This window comes from Hemiscyllium ocellatum, chromosome 28 (genome assembly GCF_020745735.1).
Source record: "Hemiscyllium ocellatum isolate sHemOce1 chromosome 28, sHemOce1.pat.X.cur, whole genome shotgun sequence".
Classification (NCBI taxonomy): domain Eukaryota; kingdom Metazoa; phylum Chordata; class Chondrichthyes; order Orectolobiformes; family Hemiscylliidae; genus Hemiscyllium; species Hemiscyllium ocellatum.
The window spans coordinates 32944396-32967846 of NC_083428.1; the positions used below are offsets into that span (position 1 = coordinate 32944396).

The 23451-nt window shown below is 40.4% G+C and overlaps 1 protein-coding gene across 1 annotated transcript in view; it reads left to right on the forward strand.

The window, feature by feature from the left end:
* LOC132828823 (protein-lysine 6-oxidase-like) overlaps positions 1 to 17319 on the forward strand; it is a 35960-nt gene extending 18641 nt beyond the window's left edge. The window contains exons 4-7 of the mRNA XM_060845972.1: positions 716 to 872; positions 2646 to 2741; positions 12230 to 12345; positions 17102 to 17319. Coding sequence (XP_060701955.1) covers positions 716 to 872; positions 2646 to 2741; positions 12230 to 12345; positions 17102 to 17108 — 376 coding nt within the window. The 3' untranslated portion in view covers positions 17109 to 17319. The remainder of the gene's footprint in view (positions 1 to 715; positions 873 to 2645; positions 2742 to 12229; positions 12346 to 17101) is intronic.
* Positions 17320 to 23451: the final 6132 nt, after the last annotated feature.

Consider the following 23451-nt stretch of genomic DNA (forward strand, 5'->3'; position numbering starts at 1 on the left):
AAATTTACTAGAGACCCCTGGTTGTGTTCTCAGTACTAATACTATTACACAACTTGAACGTGCCCAACACAACCCAAATCTCATTTCAGGCACTCAGTATTAACACCAAATATTCAGCTGTCAATTAGGACAAAGGTCAAGAACTGTACTGAGTAAGCTCCTTGATACTGCCTTAAACTGAACTTTGTAAAAGAAGCCCCATCACACAATTGTATCAGGCTTTGTTATACAAGTTGGTCATCCTGGCTTACCTGAGTGTCATTGTTAGTTTGTTATCAATTTGTGCAGAATTATGGCCTTGTGCCTAACAGAATTGGGATTAAACTGGCCAGTGTATTTCCTCTTTATACTTTTTTACATCTTTATACTGATTTCAATTTCAGTGTCAATGGCACCCCCTAGCAGGGTATTTACCTATAATGGTCATTACAGTAGAGTTCAGCCCAAATATGGAATTCTCATGCTTACCTTCCTCGCATTAGTCATTGGACAGAGATCCGGAGCAGGAACCTTGATTATTTGCTCTTCACTCCCTATCTCAGGAACATGGAGGATAATTGTGCTTTCCTAACCTCTGTCTCAGCTCCAAACTAACTTAGCAGGGATCCAATTTTGAAACTCCTATTTGTTTAGTAGAGTTTCATAATTGTATCCAGCTGGCCAGATATCCATTTCTAGTTACTAATGCATTGTCTATGAATTTCTTTCACTTCAGGCACTACCACAGTATGGATCAGTTTAGCCATTACGATCTGTTACAGGCCACCACGCAGAGGAAAGTAGCTGAAGGACACAAAGCTAGCTTTTGTCTAGAAGACACTGTGTGTGACCCTGGCATCCGAAGAAGATATGCATGCACTGCACATACTCAGGTAGGTGGACACAGTGATATTAATATTTAGCATGATAGAGTGGGTTTGAAGACACATCAACCATTAGACATGTATTGCTGTTTATAATGGAAAGAAACAATGTGGTTCGAAGAAGAGCCTTTCATTCAGCAACTGCATGCTCCCTCAACCCTCAAAGAATGACAGCCCTGTCCAAGTGTTCCTTTTCTGGAGTCTAACTTTGATTTTGACACTTGAATTTTCAAAACCCCCTGCAGACATTCAGGCTTCATATAGGCAGCAATTTCCACTCTGTTTGCATTGAATGATGAGTATTTGTGCCACTCCAGGTTTTTCCTCTTGGTTCTTATGTTCAGTATTTCTTTAGGCTTTGAACTCCTGCTGTTATTGCACTGTATTGATTATCATTGCATACTGTGAGAATTCAGAAATTTCCATCTACAGGCAGTAGTTTTCAATTTATTAAAAAAACGAACAGCAGGAATTAGGAGATGGGGACAGTACTGAGGGAAAGGGGGAGAAAAGATGAGGGAGTGGCAATGGGGAGATTGGGATTGGGATATTGTGGTAGGCTGAAGGAGTTGGGGAGATGAGATCAGAAACTGAGGAAGAGAGTCTCTGACACTGTGACAATTGTAGAAATAACAATTTACCTATTGCTTTACCATTGGCAAAAATGAGATCATGAGACAAGTTTTTTGTACTGTATTGTCACAACCTGCAATGTATTATCTGAAAAGATTATGGAATCTGATTTAATAATTTTCAAAAGAAAATTGTATACTTGAAAAGTAAGAAATAATGAGTAAGGAGAAGGACATTGAGACTAATTAGATGTTCAGAAAGTGAACATGAATACAGTGTTGATTGGCCTCTTTCAGTTTTGTATGATTCAGAGTGGCTCAGAGACAGTCCATGTAGTGAGGAGAATCCCCCTGACTCCTGTTTATATCTGTCAGGGCTCCCTGATTGGCCTAGGTTGACAGCCCCAATCAAGGAACTCATACTCAATGAGATCCACCTGGCCAACCTTATTTCAATCACTATAGGGAGCATTCCTTCAATTTATGCAACAATCATGCGGTATATATGTGCAATGTGTTGGGTATAGCTGTAACATAATTTGCAATTAGCCATATCTTAATGCTTTCTATTGGTAAAGTTCGATGTCATATAGGACAATGCCCAGACTGTGTTTGCTCTGTGAGTACATTTTTGAGTGTGGGAGAGGCTAATGATCAGCCTTTTGCTGAGTTTCCATGTTGACATATATGAGTCATAGCTTTGACTACAGACTTTTTAAGCAGCTCTTGGTTTACTGACATGTTCTCTCTCATCAATACTTCTATATTACATTGCACATCATTTGAATGCTCCCATATAGTATACATTCAGTCACCCCCTACACACTCGTAATTTATTATCCCAATTTACTGAAGTTTCTGTCTCACCTTGGGGTATATTGTAATTTAATAAGTGTTGACTTTTCATTATATTCATCACCTTTCTTATATGAGTGAAGCAAGTAAGTGGCAGCAACGTTTTTAACTGTGGAGAGTTTCACTGCCCTCATTTGTCATTGCTGCCAATTTTGATTCCGTTCTTGACTAGCCCAGAAAAAAAAGCTGATATTTCTTTTTCTTCTCCTTCATTTCCCTTGACCACTCAGCAAACCTACCACTACTCAAGATAGATCACGTTCAAACCTAGCACTTTCTCTCTTAAAGATGAACATACTTTAGAGCTGGAAGTTTGCAACTTTTTTAACGTTTACACTTCCCACTTTTCCATTAGGGATTAGGTCCTGGTTGTTATGATACATACAATGCAGATATTGACTGCCAGTGGATTGATATAACAGACGTCGCTCCCGGAAACTACATACTGAAGGTAATCCTTTCAATCACTAGAACTGCATGACAAAAAATGGGTTACACTGTAAAAGCTTACCTGGCAACTGATCCTCCTGTCAGCTCTAGTTGCCAGTTCTATTCCTGTAACTCTCACTTATTCCCTCCTTTTCTTTGTACGCTTATCTCATTTAATCTCTATAATTGCAGTTGGTAGACCAATGTGTTAAATTTAGAAAGCCTGGTGATAAAGGGTGGAACAGGAACTAATTTTCATATGCCTTTATCCCCAGATACCAGGTAGAATGGTGGCACAGTGGTTAGCACTGCTGCCTCACAGCATCTGGATCCCGGGTTTGATCCCAGCCTTGTGTGACTGTATGTGTGGAGTTTGCACATTCTCCTTGTGTTCATGTGGTTTCCTCCAGGTTCTCTGGTTTCCGTCCACAGTCTAAAGGTTTGCAGGTTAGTAGGATTGGCCATGTAAAATTGCCCATAGTGTCCAGGCCGGGTCGATTAGCTATGGGAAATGCAGAGTTACAGGGATGTGGTGGGTCTGGGTGAGATGCTTTTTGGAGGGCAGTGTGGACTTGATGGGCCAAATGGCCTGCTTCCACACTGTGGAGATTCTATGATTCTAGATACGTCTTACAAAAGTGCACTTCTAAATCAATCACCACAGCATTGGTCTGCCCCTACTTAAAAAAAACAGAGATTTACAATTAATATCCATCAACTACATACGGTTAAATACAATTAATATAAAATATCATTCCTGTCAAATTGGCCAGCTTGATTGGCACCACATCTACAAACATTTACTCCATCCACCACTGTTGCTCGATAGAAGCAGCATGTACCATGTACAAGATATCCTACAGACATTCCTCAAGGCTCCTCAGACAGCCACTTCCAAACCCATGACCATAACCATCTAGAAGAATGAGGATAGCGGATATATAGATACATTGCCACCTGCAAGTTCCCCTCCAAGCCACTCATCATCCTGACTTGGAAATATTTTGCCATTCCATCACTGTCACTGGTTGAACTTCCTTGAACTTGTTCCCTAACAACATTGTGGGTGCATGAAATGGACAGCAGTAGTTCAAGAAGGCAACATTGCTATCTTCTCAAGGGCAACTAGGGATGTGTCCATAAGTCCATAAGACACAGGAACAGAAATTAGGCCATTCAGCCCATTGAGTCTGCTCTGCCATTCAATCATGGCTGATAAGTTTCTCAACCCCATTCTCACACTTTTTACCTGTAACCCTTGATCCTCTTGATACTCAGAACTTATCATTCTGAGCCTTAAATATTCTTAATGACCTGGCCTCCATAGCTTTCTGTGGCAATGAATTCCACAGATTCACTACTCTCTGCTGAAGATGTTTCTCCTAATCTCTGTTCTAAAAGGTTTTCCCTTCACTCTAAGGCTATACCTCTCTTACCAATGGAAACATCTTCCCAACATCTGCTCTGTCCAGGCCATTCAATATCCTGTATGTTTTAAATACGCTCCCCCCCCCCCCCCCCATCCTTCTAAACTCCATTGAGTATAGACCCAGAATCCTCAAACATTCCTCATATGTTAAGCTTTTCATTCCTGGGACCATTCTTGTGATCTTCCTCTGAACACGCTGCAGGGCTAATACATCCTACCTGAGGTATGGAACCCAAATAGTCCAAAAGCCTATGCTGGCCTAGCCAGTGAAATCTGCATCCCATTGATGAGTGAAAAAAACGACAAAAATAATCCCGTCTGAACATTGCACAGGTTCAGGTGTAATTGGATACAAACTGTTCTAGTGTCTAAAGAATGGTACCAAACACTATGCAATCATCAGAAAAATCCTACTTCAAATGTTCCTATACTTCCTATTGGAAAGATGTTGTGAAACTTGAAAGGGTTCAGAAAAGATTTACAAGGATGTTGCCAGGGTTGGAAGATTTGAGCTATAGTGAGAGGTTGAATAGGCTAGGGCTGTTTTCCCTGGAGGGTCAGAGGCTGAGGGGTGACCCTTTATAGAGGTTTATAAAATCATGAGGGGCGTAGATAGGATAAATAGACAAAATCTTTTCCCTGGGGTGGGAGAGTCCAGAACTAGAAGGCATAGGTTTAGGATGAGAAGGGAAAGATATAAAAGAGACCTAAGGGGCAACTTTTTCACTCAGAGGGTGGTACGTGTATGGAATGAGCTGCCAGAGGAAGTGGTGGAGGCTAATATGACTGCAACATTTAAAAAGCATATGGTTGGGTATATGAATAGGAAGAGTTTGGAGAGATATGGTCCAGGTGCTGGCAGTTGGGACTAGATTGGGTTGGGGTATCTGGTTGGCATGGATGAGTTGGACCGAAGGGTCTGTTTCTGTGCTGTATATCTCTATGACTGTAAATGTTGATTGAAAATCATTGAAGTCATTGAAGTGAATGGGCTTAAGACATTACCCTGAAGAAATTCTGCACATAAGAAATCATGCCTCACAAATTTGTTAGAGATCTTTGATAAAGTGGCTAGAAAGGTTGAGGAGGGCAGTGTCTATATGGATTTCAGTAAGGCCTTTGATAAGGTTCCATGGTAGGTTGCTCTGTAAGATTAGATCGCACAGAATCCAGGGCATGTGGGCAAATTTGATACACTATCGGCTAGATGATAGGAAGCAGAGGGTAATAATGGAAGGATGCTTCTCAGACTGGAGACCTGTGATTAGTGGAGTGCCTTGGGTCGGTTCTAGGCCCATTGCTGTTTGTTATCTATATCAATGATTTGGATGAAAATGTACAATGATTAGTAAGTTTGCAGATGACACTAAAATAGGCGGTATCGTGGACAGTGAGGAAGATGATCAGAAATTGCAACAGGACCTCGATCAGCTGGGGAAGTGGGCTGAGAAATGGCAAATGGAGTGTAATATAGATAATTGTAGGTGTTGCATTTTGGAAAGTCAAATCAAGGTAGGAGTTTTATGGTGAATGGTAGGACCTTAAGGAGTGTAATGGAGTTCAGGTGCACAGTTCTCTGAAGATGGAGTCACAGGTAGACAGGGCAGTGAAGAAGGCTTTTGGCACACTGGCTTTCATCAGTCAAAGAAATTTGGGAGTTATGTTGCAGTTGTACAGGATGTTGGTGAGGCTACACTTGGAGTATTGTGTTCAGTTTTGGTCATCTTGCTATAGGAAGAATGTTATTAAACTGGAAAGAGTGCAGAAGAAATTTATGAGGATATTGCCAGGACTCAAGGGTCAGAGTTATAGGGAGAGGTTGGACAAGCTAAGACTTTTTTCTTTCGAGTGTGGGAGACCGAGGGGGGATGTTATAGAAGTGCATAAGATCATGAGAGGCATGGATAGTATGAGTGCACTTAGTCTTTTACCCAGGGTTGGGGAATCAAGGTCTAGAGGACATCAGTTTAACGTTAGAGTGGAAAGAATAAAATGGAACCTGGTGGCAATCTTTTTACACAGAAGGTGGTACACATGGATTGAGCTGCCAGCAGAAGTGGTTGAGGCAGGTACATTATCAACATTTAGAGTCATAGAGATGTACAGCATGGAAACAGACCCTTCGGTCCAACCTGTCCATGCTAACCAGATATCCAACACAATCTAGTCCCATCTGCCAGCACCCGGCTCATATCCTCCAAACCCTTCTTATTCATATACGCATCCAAATGCCTCTTAAATGTTGCAAACACATGGATAGGAAAAGTTTAGAAGGATATGGGCCAAGTGCAGGGAAATGGGATTAGCGTAGATGGACATTTTGGTTGGCATGGACCAGTTTGGGCCAGAGGGCCTGTCTCAATGCTGTAGGACTCTATGACTGTATATGTCCTGGGGCAGGAAAGATGGCCTTCAGCATCCACAACTATTTTCATTTCTACCAACTCTCATCAGTGGAAAGTTGCCCTGGATTTCCACTGACTTCAATTTGCTAGGATGCCTTCATGCCACAAACTGGTCAAATATTAGTTTAAACAGGTTGTAGGTTTGCTCACTAAGCTGGTCGAATTGTTTTCAGATGTTAGGTAACATCATCAGTGAGCATCTGATAAAGTGCTGGTGTTCTGTCCCACTTGCTATTTATCTGTCTTGGACTGTTGTGGTGGGTGATATCACTTCCGGTTCTTTTTCTTCGAGGTTGGTAAATGGGGTGCAGGTTGATATGTTTGTTAATGGAGTTCCGGTTTGAATGCCAGGCCTCTAGAAATTCCCCTACATGTCTTTGTTTAGCCCGTCCCAGGATAGATATATTGTCCCAGTCAAACTGATGTCCCTCTTCATCTGTGCGTATGGATATGAGTGATAGTTGATCATGTCTTTTGGTGGCTCATTAGTGCTCATGTATCCTAGTGGCTAGTTTCCTGCCAGTCTGGGCCAGTCTGTCCAATGTAATATTTGTTGCAGTCTTTGCAGGATATCTTGTGTATTCATATAGGAAACTAGCCACTAGGATACATGAGCAACAACTTGCTACCAAAAGACATGACCAACTATCACTCGTACCATACACACAGACGAAGATGGACACCAGTTCGACTGGGACAATACATCCACCCTGGGACAGGCTAAACAAAGACAATGCACAGGAATTCCTAGAGGCCTGGTATTCAAACCAGAACTGTATTAACAAATATAATGATCTGCACCCATTTACCAACCTCTGAGAAAAAGAAGTAGAAGTGATATCACACACCACAACAGACCAAGACACACAAATAGTAAGTGGGACAGAACACCAGTACTTCATTGGAGGCTCACTGATGATGTTACTAGCATGGTGATGATATGTCTGAGAACAAATTTACCTGTTTTGCGAGCACACTTACAACCTGAGCTATAAATCTTCTCCAAAATTGTAAACACCTATTAGTTTAATGCCAAAGGCAAGCACTGTCTAAATTATCCATGTTTGGACCAAAACAGCACTGAGGGCTGTAATCAAGTCATCTTTGCAGAACACAAACAAAGCCGGTGGCACAGTGGTTAGCACTGCTGCCTCACAGCGCCTGAGACCCAGGTTCAATTCCCGACTCAGGCGACTGACTGTGTGGAGTTTGCACGTTCTCCCCGTGTCTGCGTGGGTTTCCTCCGGGTGCTCCGGTTTCCTCCCACACTCCAAAAATGTGCGGGTCAGGTGAATTGGCCATGCTAAATTGCCCGTAGTGTTAGGTAAGGGGTATATGTAGGGGTATGGGTGGGTTTCGCTTCGGCGGGTCGGTGTGGACTTGTTGGGCCGAAGGGCCTGTTTCCACACTGTAAGTCTAATCTAATCAATGGTGATCAGATCATTGCTGGGTGAGTGTCACTTGATTGCACCTTCCATCATATTATTTGAGGATATACCAGATGTTGTCCATCCCTTCAATGCGCAGAACTATACTTCAATAACTTTTTTCTTACTCAAAGACAAATTTCAGAAGGAAAAGGCACAATATTATCTATCAATTTGTTACTTTTGTTTCTAAACTTAATTTTAAATTAAGAAGAGTTAATAATAATGACCATTTAAAAAAAATGCCAAGCAACAGAGCTAACTAATAAAACGTTTTATTTATTTGCCTTTTTGATTGCCAAGCCGAGCTAGAAAAACAGAATAATTCTCAAGTACTCTTCACCAGGACGTGGGTGAGGGCTAGGTCTGAACCTACACTTTGGGTTTACCTAACACTGACCTTATGTTCATTGGTGGTGCACACTCTAAGCTGACTTGGCAGAATTCATTTGAAAGTGGGCGTTGGAAGTATGTTGCTCGTTAGCCTGGATTCCTCTCCTCCCAGCCTGCTTTGTGGACAGGCTTTTGGAGAAGGTGAGATGGGCAAAGGTCTTGGGATCACACAGCCTTTATTTCACTCCACCTGCCTCATGGAGATGGGGTCATGATGCTGTGTGAAGGACTCTCAAGTCCTCCACCTTCCTGTAAACCAGTGTGCAACCAGCTCTAGTTTATTTATCCTACTCATTGAACTTGGCACATGACAGATGGTGATGGGGCATTTTGGAATGTTAGATATAATGCATGATTTGGTGATTAGAACTATGTCATGTTGTGACTTGCATGGTGTGTGGGACTGTCCTCCTCATTTTAACATAGATTCCCAGAGGATATTGGAGAGAACTTTGCTGGATTGTCTGGGCAGTTTGTGCTTTGTTGTTTTTGGAGTCTAAGCCTGTAGGGTGATCAATCTGGTTTTATTTTTATTCGACTTTTCTGTGATGATATGATCCAGCAGAATGGCTTGCTGAGCCAATTCAAAGCACAGATAAAATTTAAGTAGACTGTTGTTGGTCTGGAGTTACACGTAGATCAGACCAGGTAAGAAAGGCAGATTTTCTTCCCGGAAAAACATGAATGAATTGCATGGATGTTTAGGAAAATCTGGTATTTTGATTATCATTACTGAGATTACTGTTTTAATTCATATTTATTCATTAATTGAATTTAAATATTTTTGGCATGGGTTTAAAGCAACTCAGCTTCAATTTTCAATTCATCTAAGATGCAAGATGCAGGGAAATGGAGAAAAAATAGTCTGTTGTAAGTTGCAGTAGACTTTGGACTGGCATTCACAGGTTGCTGTAGACTGCCCAACATGGAGCTTGAGGAATCTCACATAGGTCATCCACATCCCTGCCTGAAAAATGTGACAGAAGCATGAAAGAATTTCACTGCTTTTAGTTTCAATTCTTTTCAGCTCTCTACACTTCTGAGGAGTGGATTTTGACTTGGCTGCAAGTTAAACAGGTGCTGTCTGGGTCCACCTATTTCCCCATTGATTAATCATCACATATGAACATAGATGGTGAATGTTGGCAAGTTATCATACAGAGTGTGGAATTGCATATGGATCTGATGCTGTCCCCACATGACTTCCAGGCACAGTTGCAGCTGCAAATGCTGGACAGTGATCAGGATTAGGCGTGCCAGTCGGTATTTATTCTTAAATAAATATACACTGATTTCTCACTATATCATGGTACCCAAACTGCTGATGGCTGATACCATCAAAGAATTGCCAGGCTTTAGCAAGCTGTAAGCTGAAGAACAAAAAATAATAAGTTGATTTCTGTTCAAGTCTTGGCTTGAAAATTAATTGGCACCGTATGGAATCCAAAACAGGATTCTAAGGCTCCAGCATTGTAGATATTGTGTGCATATTCCTGGCTGGAAGTATGCCATCTATCATATTGGTTAGGTCTACACAATAGGCATCTAGGATATCCAGCACATTCATATGGAAATCCCTGGACTCATTCTTGCTTCAGGTTTCTTTTTCAAATGGGACTGTGAATGACTGCAGCACACTCTATTGAAGCTGCCATCTCTTTAAACTGCTTACTGGCTGAACTATTGTTCCTTAAAGCGTTTACTGGAGACAACCACTAAAAAAGTAAGGTTAATTTTCTTCACTTATCAGACATGCAGGAGTGCTTCTTTCAGATTCATATTAAACTGAGGGAAACTGCCAGCAACATGCCTAAAACCTCTTCCAGACATTCCTGATGACTCTGAGCAAGCCAATGTGGTTGCCCTATTGCAAGCAACATATTGCTACTTGGGTGCCAAAGTGATGTAAACTGTTTATCATTAATAATCTAACAAGAGGAAGGAATAACTTGCCATGATCCTGCTGTTAGTCCTTTAGGCATCTGCGCTGCCCACTGCACTGGGATCACATGCTGGTTCATGATAGCTCCAATTTCAAGACTTTGAGATAATGGAAGTAGAGGTCTTTAAGCCCTGGGTTTTTGTCTTTAAACCTCTTTAAAGACCAGGTTTTTCTGGCTTGGTGCACAGAGACAGATTCCGTAAACTCGATCTTCAGAAATGGATGACTGAATGTTAGCTTTTTGGTGGAGATTAAAAGCCAGAATGTGCAACCCCAGAGAAATGTTGGAGGCTGCCTGGTGTGGAAGTCACTAGCAGAAGGCCTGTTTTGGGGATCTGGTGCAGGGTTCCAATGTTCCCTTGCTCCATCCATGGTAATTCATGCCATCATATGCTCCTTTACCTACCTCCATGGCCCTTCATACTGCTATGTCTGCCCTGCTCCAGCCAGCAATTGCAGCCGTTCTACTGACCATTGATGAAATATGGTGATCCACTTATCCTATTGCCCTTTTTATATGCCATCCAATATCCTCCCACCCACTATTTTTCACCTTTACATTTACATTGTCAATTTACCATGTATCCACCATGCACAGCACTCAGGCTCCATATAAATACAATGAACTTCTGTGAAATAAAGTTCAAACTGTCTATTACAGACTTCACAACATTGAATTCTCTCATTCATCAACCCATTTACATTCCTTCACCTTCAAATAATAAATATTTTATTAAAGGGCACAATCCCCTTTAACAAATAGCCATAGCATTCATAGTTCCACATCAAACAGTCTATGACTACTTATAGTTGTCAATTTAACCATGAAATCACAAGAACCCCACTGTAATAATTGATAGTCATAACTTAGGCATGTAGCACTAATACAGCCTTGGAGGCACTCAGACTTATCAATAGACAGAGTAAAATAGCCAGGGTAAACAATCCAGATATGTTTTCATCCAAACACTTCAATGACAAGACTTTAGAATCTAATGATAGTTTGACAGGTCCCTTTCACAGGTCTTCTTAACAGCTCCTTTTGAGAACTGTTTCAGTCAATTTTGATAGGTACTGTTGAAGGCCTCTCTTGACACTTATCAGATTCCTTTTGGCAGGTGCTCTGACAGTCATGATAGTTGATTTTGACCTGTATGTTGACAGTTCCAATATGCTTTATGCAATTTTTTTCACACATTTATGCTTATTTTTAAAAATCCCAAAGGCCACTGATCAATTCCAAAGTGTACCTGACCTCCACGAAAGTTGTCCTGAGACTAGAGCCACAAAGCACCTTCCTCCTCTTCAAAGGAGATCCTGGCTAGTCGATGAAATGCATAAAATTCAGACTAGGTCTTCACAGGCTACTTGGGTTTTACACTCCAAGGCTATCAAAATCTTCCATGGATGCAGCAGATGAATTAAATGGCCAGCTACTTCTATGAATTATGCTCACAGAAACCATGACCACTGAAAATGGGAAATATGTATTTGAGGCAGACTTGTAATTTCTGAGCTTCCTGATGTGGAGAAAATCCCTGCCCAACAATTGTTTCCTTATACCGTTAACTGAGACAAACCATCTAGAACATAGGTTTCCCCCTTTGTTATAAGATTCATAGATTCATAAGACATAGGAACAGAATTAGGCCATTCAGCCCACCAAGTCTGCTTCTCCATTTGATCATGGCTGATATGCTCTTCACCCCCATTTTCCTGCTTTCTCCCCATAACCTTTTAACCCATTACCAATTAAAAATCTAAGTCCTCATTAAACTTACTCACTGTCCCAGCATCCACTGAATTTTGGGGTAGTGAATTCCACTGATTCAGTTACTATAATGAATACAGTTCCCATCGGAGTTGAATTATTCATACTTGATCTTACTCTAATCATTCTTATTACTGTTGTAGGTTTCAGTGAATCCAGGATTCCTGGTTCCAGAATCAGTAATGACAAACAATGTGGTCAGGTGTGATATTCTGTATACTGGGAGCTACGTGTCAGCTAGAAACTGCAGAATTACAAGGTTTGTACCATTTTTTCTAAATCAAAGGTGATACATTTACTTGTTATGGACTTTTATTTACTATTTTAAATGCATTTCCTGATTTTTATAATGGGAATCACTGAGTGTTTAAACTTACTCATGGGATGAGTAAGTTGAAGGGCTTATGCTCGAAACGTCGAATTCTCTATTCCTGAGATGCTGCCTGGCCTGCTGTGCTTTGATCAGCAACACATTTGCAGCTGTGATCTCCAGCATCTGCAGACCTCACTTTTTACTACTACATGGGATGTGGGAGTCACTGACTGCGATAACAGACTGTGTCCATCCCTAGTTGCCTTTGAGAAGGTGGTGGTGAAATGTCGTCTTAAACTTGGAAGTCCAAGGTAGACCCACAATGCTGTTAGGGTGGGTGCTTCAGGATTTTAATCCAATAACAATGAAGGTACAGCTACGCATTTCCAAGTCAAGGAACGGAACTTGCAAGTGGTGTTCCCATGTATTGATGACACTTATCCTTTCAGATGGTAATACTGTGAGTTTTGGAGGTGTTATCTAAGGAGCCTCAGTGAATTTCTGCAGGGCATCTTGTAGATTGTACACATTACTGGTACTGAAACTTGGTAGTGGAGGGAATGAATGTTTGTCAATGTGGTGTCAATCAAACAGGTTGCTTTATTCTAGATTGTTGAGCCTCTTGATTACTGTTGGAGATGCACTCATCTAAGAAAATTTGATTGGGGCAGTCCCTTGGACAGTGCTCTAAGGAAGCAAGATCCAGAATTTTGATCCAGAAATTGTAAAGGAATGGCAGTATTATTACCAGTCTGGATGGTGTGTAGCTTGGAGGGGAAATTGTATATGGTGGTATTTCAATTCATGTTCTTCTTGCTGGTTGGCACCATGGGTTTAGAAGATGCTGCCAAAGGCACAGTGCATCTTATGGAAGATATATATTGCTGCCTCTGTGTGTCAGTGGTGATTGAATTGAATATTGAAGATGATAAATGGTGTGCCAATCAAGTAGACTGCTTTGTACTGGAGGGTGTCGAATTCCTTCATCTATACTTGTACGGGCAAGTGAAGAATATTCCATCACACAGTTGACTTGTACATTGTAGATGGTCGATAGGCCATGGGGAGAAAGGAGGTCTGTGACTCACCAAAGAATTCCCAGCTGCTAACTTGTCATAAATGGTCCAGTTTAATTTCTGGTGAATTGTAGCCCCAACCTATTGATAATGGGGGAATTCAGCTATGCTAATGCTATTGAATGTCAAGAGATGATTGGATTCTCTCTTCTTGAAGATGGTCTTTGTGTGGCATGAATGTAACTTACTACTTATCATCCAAGCTTGCATGTTCTCTGGGTCTTTCTACAAGTAGGCATGAGCTCATTCTGTATCTGAGGAGTTGCAAATGGTGCTGAACATGTGTAGCCATCAGTGAACATTCCTATATTCCCACTTTTGATCTTATGAAGGTGGGAATGTCTTTGATGAAGCAACTAATGATGGTTGGCCACACTATCCTGAGGAATTTGTGCAATGATGTCCTGGGTCTGAGATTGATCTCCAAAGACCACTGCCATATTTCTTTGTGGTAGCTACGACTCCAGCCAGAGGAGAAGTCTTCTCCTGAGTCCTATTGACTCCCATTTTAATAGACTTTTTGTGGGGTAGTCAGGAGCAGTCACTCTCACCTTATCTCTGGAGTTCAGTCTTTTGTCCATGTTTCGATTAAGTCTGTGACAAGGTCAGAATAGCCCTGGAGGAAGCCAATCTGGATGTCATTGTTGAGTAAGTGCTACTTGTAGCATTGTGGAAAACCCATCTATCACTTTGTTGATAATGCACAATAGATAGGTAGGGTGTAATTGGCAAGGTTGAATTTGGTCTGATTTTTGTGGACAGACCATACCTGGGCAATTATCCATATTGATGGGTAAATGCCACTGTTGTAGATGTACTGGAACTGCTGGGCTAAGGGTGCCAAGAAAAATAAGTTTTCAGTACTATTGCCAGAATATTGTCAAGCCAAATATTCTTTTCAGCAGCCAGTGCCTTCAGCTGTTTCTTGGATACAATAATGGAATGGTTTGAATTGGCTAAAATCTGGTCTGTGATGTTGGAGGAGGGCAAGATGAATCATCTACTCAGCACTTCTGGCTGAGGATAGTTTAAAATTAGATTATTTACAGTGTGGAAACAGTCCCTTCAGCCCAACAAGTCCACACTGACCCTCCGAAGAGCAGCCCACCCAGACCCATTCCCCTACATTTACTCCTTCACTTAACACTATGGGCAATGCAGCATGGCCAATTCACCTAACCTGCACATCTTTGGACTGTGGGAGGAAAGCCACGCAGACACAGGGAAAATGTGCAAACTCCACATAGACAGTTGTCCGAGGTGGGAATTGAACCCGGGTCTCTGGTGCAGTGAGGCAGCAGTGCTAACCACTGTGCCGCCCCAAATAATTTATCCTTATCTTTTGCACAGATATGCTGGGATTCCACATCATTGAGGAAGGAATATTTGTGGAGACATCTCCTCCATTTAGTTGTTTAATTATCTACCGCCACTCATGAGTGAATGTGATTGGATTGCAGAGCTTTGATTTGATTCACTGGTTGTAGAATTGCTTAGCTCTCTCTATTGTATGTTGTTTTCACTGCTTAGCATGCTAGCTGTCCCGTGGTTTGGCACATCATCTTCTGGTTTACCTGGTGTTGCTGACTTCCACGTTGACCGAAGGCTGATCCTCTAGTTTGATGGTAATAGTAGACAGGCGTATATACTGGGTCATAAATCATAGAATCCCTTTGCTGTGGAAACTTGCCATTCAGCCCAACAATTCCACCCAGACTCGTCCCCCTACCCTATTCCTTAATCTTGTATTCCCATGGACAATCCACCTAACCTGTACGTCTTTGGACAGTGGGAGGAAACTAGAGCAGCCAGAGGAAACCCACACACACACTGGGAGAATGTGCAAACTCCACATAGATAGTCTCCCAAGGCTGGAATTGAACCTGGATCCCTGGCACAGAGAGGCAGCAGTGCTGACCAGTGAGCTACCATGCCATCCAAAACTGAGGTTGTAGATTGTGGGCAAATACATTTTGATGGCCCACAGCCTCTCATGGATTTGCACTTCTGATTTGCTAGTTCTGTTCTGTTCAAAATCTATCCCATTGAGCATAGTGGTCTTGTTCTGGTGATTCTTGTCAGCGTATATGAATTAGAACTCCAGATACACGGTGGGTTTTGAACTCCCATATCAAATCATTAGCCTGGGCCTCCGGAGTACTAGTTCAGTGATATTATCATTACACTACTATCTCTTATGGAGTGGAGACAGGTTCTTTGTCCAATTAAGGGTGTTGGTTCAACTCTCAAGATTGGCTGGCCTATCAGAGGTCAGGGTGGGAGGGTTTGAGCTTTCAGGAGGGGCTGAACAGGCGGGGACTGTTTTCCCTGGAGTGTCAGAGTCTGAGGGTTGACCTTACAGAGGTTTATAAAATCATGACGGCCAAGGATAGGGGAAGTAGACAAGGTATTTTCCTTGGGGTAGGTCAGTCCAGAACTTAAGGGTATAGGTTTAAGATGAGAGGAGAAAGATTTAAAAGAGACCTAAGGGATAATTTTTTCATGCAGAGAGTGGTGCATGTATTAAATGAGCTGCCAGAGGAAGTGGTGGAACCTGGTCCAATTATAACATTTAAAAGGCATCAGGATGGGCACATGAATAGGAAGGGTTTAGAAGGATATAGGTCAAGTGCTAGAAAATGGGACTAGATTAGATTAGGATGTCTGGTTAGTATGGATGAGGTGGACTAAAGGTTCTGTTTCCATTCTGAACCCCTCTATGACTCTATGAGCAATCGGTCAAGCAGAGGCTAAGAAAGCAATAGAGTGCTTCAAAATGGAGGTGCCCTCTCCCTGTAAAACCTTAAATAGAAACAGATTAATCAGCTAGGCCAGCACTCTAGTCTGGTTGAGGAAATATCTTTACAGAGTGTCATTTAGCTACATTACATTCAGGTAGCACAATGGCTAGCTCTGCTACCTCACAGTGCCAGGGACTCTGGTTCAATCCCAGCCTTGGGCAACTGCCTGTGTGGAGTTTGCACATTCTCCTTGCGTTTGTGTGAGTTTTTGCCGGGTGCTCCAGTTTCCTCCCACAGTCTTAAGATATATATATTAGGTGGATTGGCTGTGCTAAATTGCCCATGGTGTCCAGGGACATGCAAGCTAGGTAGACTGGCCATGGGAAATACAGGGTTACAAGGATTGAGTGGGTCTGGGTGGGATGCTCTTTGGAGAGTTGGTATAGACTGAATGACCTGCTTCCATGTGGTAAGGATTCTATGAAGCAGGGAGGATCTGTTGGCCTATTGGAATACTCACAACTTATACCTCAGTCTATGACTGGGAAGTAATTTCCTGGCAGTAAAATAGCTGCATGCTGGGTTTGGAAACTGGAGGATGACTGGAAAACCTTATTGATCTCCTTTAAATGTTAATGAATCTAATTGGCTATTCTGCTGGTCCTACCTCAGCAAAAATGTTTGACATAGGAATTGGGTTGGGAAATAAAGTTGTCTCAGGCATTTTTGGGCCCATGTAGCTCTAATTCTTATCTTGGAAAAGTCTAACAATTCAAACCATTGACTAGATTTACGACTTAGGCATACAGATAACTTTTTGTTATGCATGTTCTGTGTATTAATTACAATGCAATTATAATAATTTAAAATATTTTCTCTCTACAGATACTAAGGATGACTCTTAGATGTCAAATGGTGAATTGCTGGACTCCAAAGTTGGTTAGAAGTGTGTATATTCTTAGAATTTTTGCTTGTTCAGTTTTGTGATTGCATTTAACAGATTTGTGAAGAAAGTCTGTGACTTTAGTTTTGCTTCAGGCCTACAATATTGTGTTACCAATTTAGAATAATTGTTGCAATACAACAGGGAACTTTGTGATAATTCCAGTACAATTTTGCAACCTCCATAATATTCCAATTTCTATTTTTCCTTTCCTTCCCAATATAGTTCTCCTGAAACAAGAAGTTGTTACAGTCAGACAAGGCCTGACATAAGTACATCTTGTTGAGTTATGGGAAGTATAACTTTGCTGGGATTATCATTTACATATATATTTCTACCATTTTGTAACATAGCTCCTTGGAAGTCTAAAATCTTATACATTGTAGGATGATGAGGGAAGGGAGTTCAAGATTACTTTTAAGGAAATAGATTAATATACTTAAGACCTGATAAAATTCTCAGGGCACTGCAACATAGTTACAGCACAGAAGGAGGTCATTCAGCCAGAATCTGTATTAGTTCTCTGCAAGAGCAACTCATCTTGTCCCATTCTCCTGTCTTTTTTCCTCGTAACCCTGTCATCTTCAAATAATTATACAATTTTCTTTTGAAGGTGGTGATTGAATCTGCTTCTACACTCTGGCATTGCATTCCAGTTTGTAATGACTCACTGCATGATAAAGCTACTTCTCTTATTAATGAGACTTTTTTCCTCGTCATTGATCTCATTTGGGCTGCAATTCTTTGCCCAAAGGGGACAGTTTCTCTCTTTTCTGTCTAGACTCCATATAATTTTAAACACTTTCAATAAATCTCCTCTTAACTGTTTCTTCAAGAAGAATGGCCTCAACTTCTCCAATCTATCCACACAGTGAGATCTTCTTGGACAAGTTATGGTACAACTTTGACTTCAGTTGGAACTTGGTGAGAAGAATAATCAGATGTTGCATTGTCCTGAAATGGTTCTCAGATATTTTATTTCTTTCTTGACTTATCAATTTAGAACTACTCTCTTGAACTTTTTCTCCCTTTCTCCTGCAACCTTGACGCTTTTAAAACTCAAGATTAGCATCAATGAAACCTTTTCCTGGTCTGGGCTTTTCAATTCAATTAAAATTATATTTTAGCTAATTTTATATTGGACAATCTGTATCCACCAAGTTCTATTAGTGTTTTTATAGAAACAAGATCTGAATTTTTTGAGCCTTTAATCCAAACTCATTGAGATTTAAAGTACTTATGCACTTTATACTTGTGCCATTGATCCCATGACTAGGAGGTTAAACTTGAAACAGGAAATATAGTTTTCTTATGATGGTATCTTGTGAAATCTTAACAAACTTTGAGCAATGGATATGGAATAGGCTAACAGCAGACACAATGAATTTTTCACAGTTTTTCAGAAACAGCAGGATTAGTATTTTGGAATGAGTTGAATGGTTAGAGAATAATTATAGGCTGAGATGGTAGGCATGTAATGAAGCTTTTTTTGCTAAAATAACTCATTATACCGATGAGGCTTTTGGGAGAACTCTGAAAAGCATTTAAAGATCTGGCACAGGTTGTATTGATTGTGATATAAAGGATATTAGTGTGTGTCAGGCAATAGGGAATCTTCCTCTGATAGGAAATTGTAAAATGCCATTGATATTTTATGTAGAAATTACTATTGGCATGACATTAAGGCAAATAGATTACTTCGAAACAGCCATGGAAGGGTGAGGGATACTGCATTTTAACATTATTAAATGGGACAAGCTATCAAAACAAATGTCCCCTTTTTTAAACAATAGTTTGCTTATATTCTGCTGAAATTTAGGCCCCCAGACATGGATTTATTTTTGTAAGGACTCTTCTCCTAAATTTTATACTTTTATTTTGCACTGAGACTTCAAATGTCTGAAGGCCACAGTTATGTTTGCACTAAGGGCAGAGGTCTACATCGAACTCCCACTGTTCAAGAAGACAAATAAGCATGAGGCAGATAGAAAGTAACAGTAAAAAGAGTTTGAAAAGTTCTTAATTTCACATTTTGAAAACCCAGTTAATTAATTGGATGAATATTGTGTGTGAATGTCAAAATATAAATTCCAGAAAAATACATCAACTGGAAAATGTATGTTTGACTAAATTTCATGAAACAGTTCTTAATTCTTAAGACCTTTTCTTGGTGCCTTGAATTTTGGTTCAAAAAGTTTATTGAAGCCCTGTATGATGATATATGCTATTTCCAAATTATTCAATAATTCCTCTAAAAGTTGCTATTTACTTTTAATGGGGCACTTTTAAGGCCAACTATTCACTGAACTTTCAATGTTTTAGGATGATTTGAAACATATTCATAGTTCATAATTCATAATTTCTCCATCCTCCTGTTACTATGAATAAGTCATAGCCTCTAGCTTGCTTTAAGCAATACTGTAGTATTTGTAAATAATCAGTTTTGGTTCCAAATTTTAATTCCAGCTATGACACCAAATGTTGTATCTCCTTCACACCAAGGTTGTTTGAAATCTTCGACAGCCACCTGTTGGTTTACTTAGCTGGGGTTCAGGAGGGATCAGGTGAGCTTGAAGTTCCAGCTCTTAGTTAAAAGAAAAGAGCTTAGCTAGCACTCCTGGAACACCTATTTGAGAGAAAGAGACCTGATATGTCATTGTATCTCAAATGGTTGATAGCCGACAGGTGCTCAGTTGAAGAACATATTCTACAGTGAGATTGGCAAATTCTTGGAAACAAAAGAAATCAAGGGTTTTGGATGTTGAGAGTCCAACCATTGCCCTTGAAATTCAATGGCATTACCACTGTTGAATCCCCCATTATCAACATCCTAAGACTGACCAGAAACTGAACGAGACGAGCCACATAAATACTGTTATTAAAGGAGCAGGAATCCTGTACCTAGTAGCTCATATTCTGACTCATCAAAGCCTGTCAACCTTCTACAAGATTTAAATCAGGAGTATAATGGATTACTCCCTACTTACTTGAATGAATGCAGCACCAACAACAGTCCAGAAACTTGACAGCATCCAGGATAAAGTAGCCTGCTTCATTGGCAGCTCATCCGCCACCTTCAACATTCACTCCACAACCAACGAAACACAGAGGCAGCAGATATGTTGAATGCAATAATTTACCAAACCTCTTTTGACAACATATCCCAAATTCATGACCTCTACCACTTAAAGGACAAGATCAGCGGATGGCTGGGAACACCACTACCTGAAAGATCCCCATCAAATCTCTCACTTTCCTGAGATGGATCTATATCATCCTTACTTAACTGTTATTTGGTCAAAATACTCTAACTACCATCCTAACAGCTCTGTGAGTAAGTGCGACTGCTATGGATGGCAACAGTTCAATAAGGCAGCCTACCACAATCTTCTCAAGCATAATTAGGGATGGACAACCAATTCTGACCAAACCAGAGATGATCACATCCAATAAGTTAATTTTTAAAAAGGAGTTGTAAAGTAGAATTTGTACAAAAGTTAACCCTTGATATTACTGAATGCTGAGCATGATTATTGGGCTGTATGGTTTGTTTTTCCTCTTGTGTTCTCATAGCTATGTTGTGAATCAACCATTTTATTATTTTATCATAAAAATCATGCTGTGCCTTCCATTTCCAGCACTGGCAATACTGTAGAACCTGTGTCAGGTTTCCAGTTAAGTGTCAAACTTGTGCAAGCTTGAAGATCTGGATTGAAACTGCTCCAAAATACTTCACATAGCCTCTTGATAGACAACAGACAGAAGACTTTCATCCCATTAATCTGGGTTGGTTTTGTATTCACTCCCCAAAGGTAAAAGATTAGCTTTTCATCTGAAGAACACTCTGTTCCCCAGGAACTTGTGCTATGGATTTTTAAGATAAGAACAGTCCTATTTACTCTAAATTTCTAGCACTGCTATTCAACATGACATGACTAGTTCATTGCAGGCAGCTAAGGCAGACACTTTCTTAAAGGTCTTTGTACTTTAACAGAAAACCTTGTAGGATGCAATGTTTCTCCCCATAGATTTTTAAGAATATAAACTTGATATGGTGTGATTTTTAAACCGCATTTTCTAATTTTTATGTATTAGTATGAAAGAAAGTGTTTGTCTAAAAATGATTAATTGTGTAGAATAAAACCATTTGGAGAAAACATTGTGTAGTTTTTCCTGTGATTAACATTTATGTGGCCTACTACACAATCAGTACATAATTGTTAACTGAGAACATTAACAAAAATTGATAAACAGTTTCAAAATAGCAGCGAGTTCAAGAACAGTGCTTGTATGTGAAAACTTCTACATTGGTTTTAAATAGCTGTGCCTAATGTTACTTGCATTTGGATGAAAAAAGACATCTAGATTAAAGCCTTAATTGAAAAATCTAAATAAAGTGGCAATACGTTTCTGTAAGAAATCCAGAGACTTTTATAAGAACAACATTGATAACACTGGTTAATTTTAGAAACTTCTATGTTTCATACAGTTGTCTTCAGGCTAAAATACTGTAAAAAGCTAAGAATTTCCTCAGAGATACACATATTCCAATGTCACAAGAGCTGAGGAAATTCCAAGCACAGATCTTTAAAAAAATTAACTAAGTCATCATTCCTCCAAAAATAACCACATATTGGTCACTAATGATTGTCCATGTCACTTGCCAACCACATCCGTTCAGGAGTATTTGATCCCAGAGAGACCCTATTACAGTCACTTTTCACATTAAAACTGATAAACCTCTGCTAAGCAACCTCGCAGTTCACACTGGCATTCTTCAACCTACTGCTCCTCAACCTAATGGTGTTCTCTTCACTTTTCGTCTTCCCCATCCTCCAAAGTAATCCTACCATGTTACTCTTCTTCAACAGAGTTTGTGATTATTTTATTCATTACTTTCCCTGTTTAAGCTACTACTCTGCTATCTCCATTCAAAATTACATTTTTTTTGTTCCAAGTTCAACCTGCACACTTTTCATTCTTGGTTTCAACTGTTAAGGCCTTCAACTTTGCTCCAGTTTACGCTGCCACTTATTCTCTGTCTCCACTTAAGCAATGTCTGAGCCAACATGTTCTATATCTGAAGTTGAAAGTCCCAAACTGGCTTGCAGACAATGAATACTCTATATTGTACTTAGCAAAATGACAAACAGTCTTATTTGTGTTAACAGAATTTGAAGGAGGAGGAAAAGGAAATTAAGTAAATGTGCAAAACTTTTATTTCTCCTGTGATCCAAATGTTTTGCCAAATGGCCCGCTGTGTTTGCCTATGAAATAATCCATGAAAGGATCGAGACATGTTCATGTAGGGAACCTAGGAAACCTTTAACATGTTCATAAAATGCCAAGTACAGGATTCAGACAGGGTAGAGATCAAAAGTTTACTTACACTAACATGAGATCTAGGCCATTTTCAACCTTACAATGGTCACAGTGTTATTCCTGAGAAGTTGCTCCCTATCAATTATTTCATCATCCTGTTGCTTAGTGTAGGCCAAGATTCACTTATAATTTGTTTCTGCTTCACCATTCCTTTCATTAAATCATGGGGCTACAGAAGGCCATTTTACCCACCTTAACTCTCCACTGATTCTCACATCTCTGTCTCCCATCATCCTCTATCCCATCCTTGCCCAAAACCACTGCTAAATTGATTGCTCCTTCATCAATTCTGGGATTTTCTATTTTTCAGCACAGAAGTTCATTCTAAGTATTGCCCACTCCCAGTGTAAACTGAACCTCCTGATATGAATCGTAAAATGTTTATTTTCTTGTTCCAGTCTGTTACCTTTCTCACTGTTTAAGTCGCAGAATCACCTTTTACATTAATTACTATATACCTTTATATGATCACTTCCCAGTACCTTTCCAAGTTCTAAAGCTCTGGTATCTCCAGTCTTTCCTCAACTTCTTTGAAGAGTTAACAAATAGGTTAGACCAGGAAACCCAGTGGATGCTATCTACTTAGACTTCCAAAAGGTTGTTGTGGCTCTGTTTGCCGAGCTGGGAATTTGTGTTGCAGACGTTTCGTCCCCTGTCTAGGTGACATCCTCAGTGCCTGGGAGCCTCCTGTGAAGCGCTTCTGTGATGTTTCCTCCGGCATTTATAGAGATTTGTATCTGCCGTTTCCGGTTGTCAGTTCCAGCTGTCCACTGCAGTGGTCGGTATATTGGGGCCAAGTCGATGTGCTTATTGATTGAATCTGTGGATGAATGCCATGCCTCTAGGAATTCCCTGGCTGTTCTCTGTTTGGCTTGTCCTATAATAGTAGTGTTGTCCCGGTCAAACTCAT